Below are 10,000 nucleotides of genomic sequence, written 5' to 3'. Positions count from 1 at the left end.
CACACACACACATACACAACAACACACACACACATACACAACAACACACACACACACACATACACAACAACACACACACACATACACAACAACACACACACACACATACACAACAACACACACACACACACACATACACAACCACACACACATACACAACCACACACACATGCACAACACACACACACACACAGCATTAAGTTCAACATGCACGACACACACACATACACAACAACACACACACACACATACACAACAACACACACACATACACAACAACACACACACACACACATACACAACAACACACACACACACATACACAACCACACACACATACACAACCACACACACATGCACAACACACACACACACACACAGCATTAAGTTCAACATGCACGACACACACACATACACAACAACACACACACACATACACAACAACACACACACACATACACAACCACACACACACAACCACACACACATGCACAACACACACACACAGCATTAAGTTCAACATGCACGACACACACACACACACACAACAACACACACACATACACAACCAAACACACATGCACAACACACACACACAGCATTATGTTCAACGTGCATAACAACACACACATACACAACCACACACACAGCATTATGTTCAACATGCACAACAACACACACACACACACACACATGCACAACAACACACACATATACACACAGCCACACATACACAACCACACACAGCATTATGTTCAACATGCACAACAACACACACACACATACACAACCACACACCCACAGCATTATGTTCAACGTGCACAACAACACACACACACACATATACACACACCCACACATACACAACCACACACAGACACACAACATTATGTTCAAAATGCACAATAACACACATACACACACTAACACACACACACACACACACACACACACATACGCACATACATTTATATAACTGAAAATTAACATATAGCCCTAGGTGTTACTGTTCATTAGACTGTGTGTGTGTGTGTGTGTGTGTGTGTGTGTGTGTGTGTGTGTGTGTGTGTGTGTGTGTGTGTTACAGATCGAGGCCGGTGCCACATGGGTAGGTGTGTGTGTGACAGTGGATGGACAGGAAATGCATGTGAGTGTCCTCTCAGTAATGCAACCTGTCTGGACAATAAAGGGGTAAGACACACAAAAACACATAATATTAACACAAAAGCACATACACTCAAAAGTCTACACAAACACAGATGTATAGTAAACATTTACACTATTTACACTCTCTCTCTTTCAGGGTTTGTGTAACGGTCATGGTGTGTGTAAATGTGGACGATGTGAGTGTGAATACTCTGGACTAGAGTTGGGAACAACATGTGAACCAAACTTCCAGGTCAGTGTGTGTGTGTGTGTGTGTGTGTGTGTGTGTGTGTGTGTGTGTGTGTGTGTGTGTGTGTTTGTGTGTTTTTGGGCATGTTGAACATAATGCTGTGTGTATATATGTGTGTGTGTGATACAGGCACAGTTGGGGATGTGTGAGGGCAGGAGGAGTTGTGTACAGTGTCAGGCCTGGAAGACTGGAGAGATAAAAGGAGACAAGTGCAAGGACTGTCCATTTACCATCAAGATGGTGGATGAGCTGAAGGACAGTGAGTGGGGGGGGTAGAGGGGTAGAGATGTGTGGTGAAGGACAGAATGATGGAGGAGTGTGTGGATGGATTGAGTTGATGAATGAATTAAGGAAATAGATAAAGATAATACACAGACAGATGAATACATCCAAAATACATACATAAAGGAATAATGGACAGATGGAGGGAAAGATGAACGGATGGATGATGTGGTGTGTGTGTGTGTTCTAGGAGATAAAGTGATAGAGACGTGTGAGTATCGTGATGAAGAAGATGACTGTACGTATCACTACACAGTGAATTATCCTAATAATCCCTCTGATAAAGAGCATGAGGTGGAGGTGCTCAAGAAGAAAGGTACACACACACACACACACACACACACACACACACACTCTGGAAAACTAGTCTCCAAATATTGCTTAGAATAAGTGTTAAGTATACCTGTGTTTGTGTGTGTGTGTGTGTGTGTGTGTGTGTGTGTGTGTGTGTGTGTGTGTGTGTGTGTGTAGACTGTCCTCCTGGAGGTTTTCTCTGGTTGATTCCTCTCATCATGTTCCTAATGCTTTTGTTGGGTCTCTTACTGCTCTGTTGCTGGAAATACTGCGCATGCTGCAAGGTACACACACACAAACACACACACACACACACAAACACATATACACACACACATACACACACACACACACACTCACACATACACACACATACACACACAAACACACACATACATATATACACACACAAACTCACACACACACACACAAACTCACACACATATACACACACACACACAAACACACACAAACACATATACACATACACACACATACACACAAACACAAACAAACACAAACACATATACACACACTCACACACATACATACACACACATACACACACACATACTCACACACATACACACAGCTTTTCTTATGTGTGTGTAAATGTGTGTGTGTTTCAGGCATGTTTGGCTCGGCTGTGTGTCTGCTGTCCGTGTTGTGCGATGGGTAATTTATCATTTATTTCCTCATTTTCCTGGATATTTTGGATAATAGTGTGACGTGATGTTGGGGTTCATGTCAGTCAGTCCTGGTTCTGTGTACAGGTCGTATTGTGGGATTTAAAGAAGATCACTACATGCTCCATCAGTCTATGTTGAGCTCAGATCACTTGGACACGCCGATGGTACGGACCGGGCCGCCCAAGAGCACAGATGTCGTGCGCTGGAAAGTGAAAGACAACGTCCACCGTGGACCGAACCACCCTCAGAACCAGATCCAACCCAACCCTAAAGAAATCAGTGAGACCTTAACACTAATATCAATCTGAATATCAGTGTTAATCACGTTAATGAATCCTCTTTAGACCAGGTGAAGGTCGTCAGCTGACGTGTGTTTGCTGTTTCTTTAGTTTTGTTCAAGGCTAATGCTAATGTAGCTAACAGGATCTGGACGTTTCTTTCTCCCATGATGCTCAGTGGTGAAGTTCAGTGACACAGCAGAACCTCTGAATGACCCCATCTGAGTGAATGACACCATCTGAGTGAATGACCCCATCTGAGTGAATGACCCCATCTGAGTGAATGACACCATCTGAGTGAATGACCCCATCTGAGTGAATGACCCCATCTGAGTGAATGACACCATCTGAGTGAATGACCCCATCTGAGTGAATGACCCCATCTGAGTGAATGACACCATCTGAGTGAATGACACCATCTGAGTGAATGACACCATCTGAGTGTGACTCCAGCACATCCACATAAACCCCACCGTCCAAACTTAAACAGTGAAACTGCAGCATTACAAATGTGTGACATGAGTTTATGTTTTAGTAAAAATTAAATGAGGAAATTGGGTCATATTTAAAATGTAGTCAAATTTAGTTTCAAAGTTAAAATGAAGGAGTTTTATAAAATAAAATAAAATAAAATGATGATTTATATTTCTCATTTCTTTTCTTCTCTCCAGTCGACGTCCCTCTCTCTCTTCGGCTCCCCAGAGCGTTTTCCGACGAACTTTCACGCCCAGAAGCTCGTAACACTGAGATGCTCAAACAGGAAGTGGAGGAAAATGTTAGTCACAAACACATTAACGCTTCTCTCAGTAATATCTCAGTGGAGCCTCAACACCACACCATCTCTGTAACATGATCAATAAAGACCTAAATGTAAAGAACGCTGTGTGTTTCTTTCAGCTGAATAACGTTTTCAGACAAATTCCTGGAGCTCACCGAGTGCAGAAAACCAGATTCAGGTGAGATGTTTTATCTGCATTTATCTTTATGGTTATTTATTTCTCTTCTGCTCGATTTATTTTGTGCTTTTACTGACAGCTGTAATAAAATTCTGTTTTCAGGACACAGAGGAACGCAGGGAAAAGGTAGAGTTATAAATATATTGTATAAATATGTATTATATAAAACAGATATTGTACAGTGATATATCAGTGATATATTAGACCTATCCTGAGTTATACTCAAAGCTGTTTCGTCTTCCTCCTTTTCCTCTTCACTTCAGGCAGAACAACACGATTGTGGACACGGTTCTCTCGGCTCCTCGCTCCAGCTACCACAACGTCACGAACCTGGTCCATAAACAGGTGCAGTCTGGGAACTTCAGCGATTTGAATGTGGTGCCGGGATACTACACTGTGGCCACAGACAGAGGTGAGGTTACAGAGAGAACAGTGTCGGGTTGGTGAAGGTGTGAGTCCTCATGTTTATATAAATCTGGACGTGTCGGATGTTTGCGTTTCAGAGGCGACGGGAGTGGTGGAGCTGCAGGAGGGCGTGGAGTCTGTTGATGTTCGGGTCCCGCTCTTCATCAAAGATGAGGATGATGATAAGAAACAGTTGCTGGTGGAGGCCATTGACGTTCCTGTGGGAATCGCCAACATTGGAAAACGCTACGTCAATATCACTGTGATTAAAGAACACGGTGAGACTCACTTGTCACTCGCCCCGGGTCACTTCTGAGGGGTTTCCCAGGTTTTGTAGATTTCACAGGAATTCAGTCAGCATCTCTACAGACTTTTTTTCTTCAATAAGCTTTAAATAAACTATATAAAGACGAACAAATGAACTGAACACAGCCAATGAGAAGAGGATATAGGTGCTAGGCATTGAAGCCGTTATAGTGATTAAAGATATAACGCTGGCTGGAATGTGTGTAGTGTAAATGTATATAATGTCAATGTCAGCAGTGTCATATAGAATATTTATATTACAACTATATAAAAGAATTAATGAGATTGTATTAGTTTAGTTAGCAAACTGACATTAATCAGATGTCTTTTATTTGCAAAAATGTTGTTTCACACACACACACACACACACACACACACACACACACACACACACTATATATATATATATTATTTATTTGTTGGCTTTGATTTCTGAGAATGTTTATTTGCTAGACCTTAAATATAGTAAAATATGTTTAGTGGACTGATTGTGTGTGTGTGTGTGTGTGTGTGTGTGTGTGTGTGTGTGTGTGTGTGTCTGTATATGTGTGTGTGTGTCTGTATATGTGTGTGTGTGTGTCTGTATGTGTATGTGTCTGTATATGTGTGTGGGGGCGTCTGTGTGTGTGTGTGCGTGTGTGTGTGTGTCTGTATGTGTGTGTGTCTGTATGTGTGTGTGTGTGTCTTTATATGTGTGTGTGTGTCTGTATGTGTGTGTGTGTCTGTATGTGTGTGTGTGTGTATGTGTGTGTGTGTGTGTCTGTATATGTGTGTGTGTGTCTGTATGTGTGTGAGTGTCTGTATGTGTGTGTGTGTCTTTAAATGTGTGTGTGTGTCTGTATGTGTGTGTGTGTCTGTATGTGTGTGTGTGTGTATGTGTGTGTGTGTGTGCGTCTGTATATGTGTGTGGGGGGCGTCTGTGTGTGTGTGTGTGTGTGTGTGCGTCTGTATATGTGTGTGGGGGGCGTCTGTGTGTGTGTCTGTATGTGTGTGTGTGCGTGTGTGTCTGTGTTTGCAGCTAAGAGCATACTGACCTTCCTTCAGCCCTCGTATACATTCTCTCGGCAAGACGGTGTCGCTAACATCCCGATTAGCCGTGACATCATTGAGGACGGTCGCACTCAGTTCACCTACTGCACCCGAGACCTAACTGCGAAGGACAAGAAGGTCAGGTCTAAGGTCAAGGCACATATCAGAGCACATTGCCACGATGTGTACCATGACTGTTGTGTGAACTTGTTTGTACCCCTCAGGACTACATCTCAGTGGATGGTGACCTGATGTTCCAGCCTGGAGAAACTCAGAAGATGGTTCCTGTGAAGCTGCTGGAGCTCAGTGAAGGAGACGCCCTGTTGGATAAACAACCTAAACAGTTTGTGATGGATCTGAGCAACCCTCTTCAGGGCGCTAAACTCGGCAAATACCCACGAACCACCATCAACATAGCTGACAAGCCAGGTGAAGCTGAGATCACATCGTATCTGAAACCCAAATGTTCAGTGCGATGGTTCGCTGCTTGGGATACAATCATTTGATATGATGAAGATCTCTGCAAGGAGAAATGTGTTAATGTAGTGTTTATAAAAGGAGTCTCCTGTTTCAGCACTTATTAGAGAGAGGCAGGTTATAGTGAGCTGTTTCACAATTATTCCACAACATTAGATAAAACTAAATGTGGATAAATAATAATATGTTTTTTATTAATAAGTAATGACATTTATTTAAAAATGTAAAAAAAAAAAAGTAATTGTAAGTAAATTGCTCTGAAACCATAAAGCATTTGTGCATTAAAGCAGGCTATTTTTTAATATATATAAAATGATTTTTTAAAAAAAAGGAAATTTTATATATAAAAGTTTAATTCATCAAACAAAGACAAAATGTTTGCTCATAAACATCATCCTGGTTCCTCAGTTCATCCTCCCTGTATCTACTTTCGATGTTAAACTGAATATCATTCTACTCTCCCTGTGTATTAGAGTCGAGCGTGATCATGTTCAAGAACAGCACGCAGAACTTTAACATATCGGATGCGCTCTACAACATCCCTGTGATACGCACTCAGGGTCTGGAAAACCCTTCCACCGTTAACTGGAGAACAATCACCTCCCGCTTCAATCTTTCTGGTCCGGTCAAGTTTGCTCCTGGAGAGATGGAGAAGAACATTGTGATTGACACTCGTACACAGCAGATCCCCAAAGAAAGCTTCCAGCTGGAGCTGTTTGATCCGAGCGCTAACAGCCTCATCCGAGACAGGAAGACCACACTGGTGAACATCACTGATTCCAGAGGTGAGACGTTTTCTCTGCACAGGACTCTGTAGTAAAACTGACTGCACCTGTTGCTAATCATTTATCCTCGTTCCTGTTTTTTGTTACAGGAGACTTTTTATCTAAGACAGGATCTGTTCCAGTTAAAGCCTCGTCTCCCACTGGACGAATTTCTGCTCCAACTAACATTGAAGCTACAGCTACAGGCCCCAAAAAAATCCACCTTAACTGGAACCCTCAGCCTGGAGCCAAAGGATATAAGGTACAAACACATATGTGTATGTGTAAGGGTGTGTATTACCATTTACACTCAGTAATAGTGAAAGGTGATAAAGTATTGACTGTATTGTAATATGTAATTGACCTCCTGTGTGTTTGTGATCCTGTTCACTTTTAGGTGAAGTACTGGATCTATGGAGACCCAGAGGCTGAAGGCCAGGTGGTGGACGTTAAAAACACTCAGGCTGAATTGACGAATCTTTACCCATACTGCGATTATGAGATGCGTGTGTGTTCATACAATGCTCAGGGAGATGGGGACTACAGTGACATCGTAGAGTGCCAGACTCTTGAGGATGGTGTGTAAATTCTCTGATAACAATAGTTCTGTTATAGCTGTCTAGTAGTTTGCACACTAGGATCATGCTAACTTATCACTGCTAGCTTTTATTCATTTCTGAAAATGTCACAAGTCTGGTAGCAATAAGAAGCACAACTTGGTTCAAGTGTGTCTGGAATTGAAACAGAATAAAAAGGTCAAATTTTAGGGTCCTGACAAGAAATCTTGGCTCTAAATTTCAATTCCTGTTCCGTGCAGTCCCGAGTGAACCGGGCCGCCTGGCCTTCAATGTCATTGGCCAGACTGTCACTCAGCTGAGCTGGGCAGAACCAGCAGAGCCCAACGGCGTGATCACAGAGTACGAGGTTGTCTACACACCCATTAATGAGGACAGCAGTAAGTGGCAATACTTCTACAGCTCTTAAGTGAAAAACTGAAAACTTCAAAAATCATCCATTTGGATAGTTTGCTCCGGGATATGTCTGTGTATCAGATTCTGATGTTATTTCATCTAGAACCTATTGGACCTGATAAAAAGGTGAAGATTGACAACCCCAAGAAGCGCATGCTGCTTATTGAGAACCTGCAGAAATCACAGACGTACCGCTACAAAGTGCGTGCAAGCAACAAGGTAGGATGGGGACCCTACAGAGATGCCACCATCAATCTGGCCACCCAGCCTCTCAGACCCATGTCCAGTAAGTCTGTTTGGAGAAATCTGTCATTTGTCTGTTCTCCATAAGTACAGGGGTATAATCTGGACATTAATGCTTTTCTTGGGGTTTGATACACAGCAGAATTTCTGGCTAAGTCTCTGATTGTTCTTGTTTCTACATTTAATTTCTCCATCAGTTCCCATTATTCCTGATATTCCTATCGTGGATGCAGAGGCGGGTGATGAGTATGACAGCTTTCTCATGTACAGTAATGAAGTTCTTCGTTCGCCTACCTCCAGCACCAGACCCAGTGTGTCTGAGTTCTCAGAAGGTGAGCAAACACCTGTTGATTGCATGCTTTCATACTCCTGCTGGTTTTTAGTAATTGTTAGCACCCCTTTAGCTGGCACCAACTTTGGTTATTGTCCACATAAAATATTTAAATACTGAATTTTACACGGGTGACAGTGAATGAATATGGATACCCTGCGTAAAGGCTGCACCTCTGAATCATTTAAAATGGTCTCTTGTCCTTTGGATTGCCTTCACCTACACCACGTGTACTCTCCATGCAGGATGAAGTTCTAGCATCATCATGACTTGAATGTACTTGAAAGATCTAGGATTCAGAAATTACCTTATAACATCTTAGAAAAAATAAATGTCTTGGGTTGACATTTTATGGCTTGTTCCTTATTATAAGTTCTACTGGAAGAGTATCTGGAGTTGATTTTAGCCCATGTATTTTGGGGCTGTCCAGCTAAATCACTTACCGTTTGCGTCAAGATCTTCCTCTCCTCCTCATTCTACCGCTTGAATGTATTTACTGACTATAGCTTGCCTACCTACCTGTCCTCCATGCTCTGCTTGCTTCCCCCACATGATCACTGAAGGCAAGCGGTGGAAGCACGTTAAACTAGTGGGATCAGACCTGGATCTCCGTACGGTGTCCTGGAAACTGCCTGCTGATGTCATCTCCACCCGAAGCACAAGCACAAGCACTTTGGAAAGTGATGATCTGCTGGCCTCTGCTCAGACTCAGACCTCTCATCCAAGTGGCTCTTACCAAAACCCTCTACATGGTGGCGGTTTTGAGAACTCTGTGCAAGGTGGCCATTTCCAGAACCTTCCACAAGGTGAAGATCTCAACATGTCCCCTGCTAGACCGCATGCCAGCATACCCCTACCCCTTCCGCCACTCTGCTGCCATGCTATACAATCTATGTGAAATCTGTTCTGGACTGCTAGCTTTTCTCAAAATGCTGCTGCCATGCTTCGGGTTGGTGTCAGGTGGAATACTGTTTGAACTACCTTCTGTGATCCAAAGCTGGTGAGAATGAGAATGCAGACGATGACTGTAATGGCTTACACCTGAGAAAATCTGCTAATACTGTCAATAGTTGTACAAACCCTGCTGATATTACCGCTGCTGTTGGAAAAAGGAGGTTCCTCTAGTCTACAGCAGTACGGTAACTGTCTGCTCCACATGACAGAGACAAAAGTCAAAGTTTCTGTGCAACAGTTTTGAGGTCTAATCCCTACCCAGGGATAGTTGGGTATTTGTTATACTTTCTTGATAGTAATGCTAGTGTTTTCCCCTTTTTGTATCCACAGAGCAGATCATAAATGGAAAGTGGGATCAAGGGTTCTTGTTCCCAGGGGGAAGTGGTTCCCTGTCACGTAACATCAGCACATCTTCAACTAGCTACAACCTCTCACCCCGCCCTGGTGGTGCCAACCAGACAGTGGAGACCACTACGACTTACATAACCAACAAAGGTTTGGAACTTGGATAGAATATTTAATATGTAAAGTTTGAAAGACTAACGATTATAAAATTAAGGGTACTGGGGGGTCATATTCCACAAGAAGGGTTACAGAGTCTGAGTTTAAACTTAACAGCCAATAA

At 42.7% G+C, this 10,000-nt stretch overlaps 1 protein-coding gene across 4 annotated transcripts in view; it reads left to right on the top strand.

The window, feature by feature from the left end:
• itgb4 (integrin, beta 4) overlaps window positions 1-10,000 on the top strand; it is a 22,893-nt gene that overhangs the window by 8,373 nt on the left and 4,520 nt on the right. For all 4 annotated transcript variants that reach the window (XM_060881756.1, XM_060881753.1, XM_060881755.1 and 1 more), the window contains 21 exons: window positions 1,088-1,191; window positions 1,304-1,399; window positions 1,526-1,655; window positions 1,869-1,994; window positions 2,150-2,256; window positions 2,602-2,647; window positions 2,746-2,940; window positions 3,611-3,714; window positions 3,837-3,895; window positions 3,998-4,021; window positions 4,159-4,307; window positions 4,399-4,578; window positions 5,625-5,773; window positions 5,860-6,064; window positions 6,586-6,897; window positions 6,987-7,138; window positions 7,274-7,454; window positions 7,694-7,831; window positions 7,951-8,133; window positions 8,288-8,422; window positions 9,706-9,870. In XM_060881756.1, the coding sequence (XP_060737739.1) occupies window positions 1,088-1,191; window positions 1,304-1,399; window positions 1,526-1,655; window positions 1,869-1,994; window positions 2,150-2,256; window positions 2,602-2,647; window positions 2,746-2,940; window positions 3,611-3,714; window positions 3,837-3,895; window positions 3,998-4,021; window positions 4,159-4,307; window positions 4,399-4,578; window positions 5,625-5,773; window positions 5,860-6,064; window positions 6,586-6,897; window positions 6,987-7,138; window positions 7,274-7,454; window positions 7,694-7,831; window positions 7,951-8,133; window positions 8,288-8,422; window positions 9,706-9,870 (2,940 nt within the window). The remainder of the gene's footprint in view (window positions 1-1,087; window positions 1,192-1,303; window positions 1,400-1,525; window positions 1,656-1,868; window positions 1,995-2,149; window positions 2,257-2,601; window positions 2,648-2,745; window positions 2,941-3,610; window positions 3,715-3,836; window positions 3,896-3,997; window positions 4,022-4,158; window positions 4,308-4,398; window positions 4,579-5,624; window positions 5,774-5,859; window positions 6,065-6,585; window positions 6,898-6,986; window positions 7,139-7,273; window positions 7,455-7,693; window positions 7,832-7,950; window positions 8,134-8,287; window positions 8,423-9,705; window positions 9,871-10,000) is intronic.

The sequence above is a fragment of the Tachysurus vachellii genome, chromosome 11 (genome assembly GCF_030014155.1).
Source record: "Tachysurus vachellii isolate PV-2020 chromosome 11, HZAU_Pvac_v1, whole genome shotgun sequence".
NCBI lineage: Eukaryota > Metazoa > Chordata > Actinopteri > Siluriformes > Bagridae > Tachysurus > Tachysurus vachellii.
This window is presented reverse-complemented; position numbering and strand designations above follow the sequence as displayed.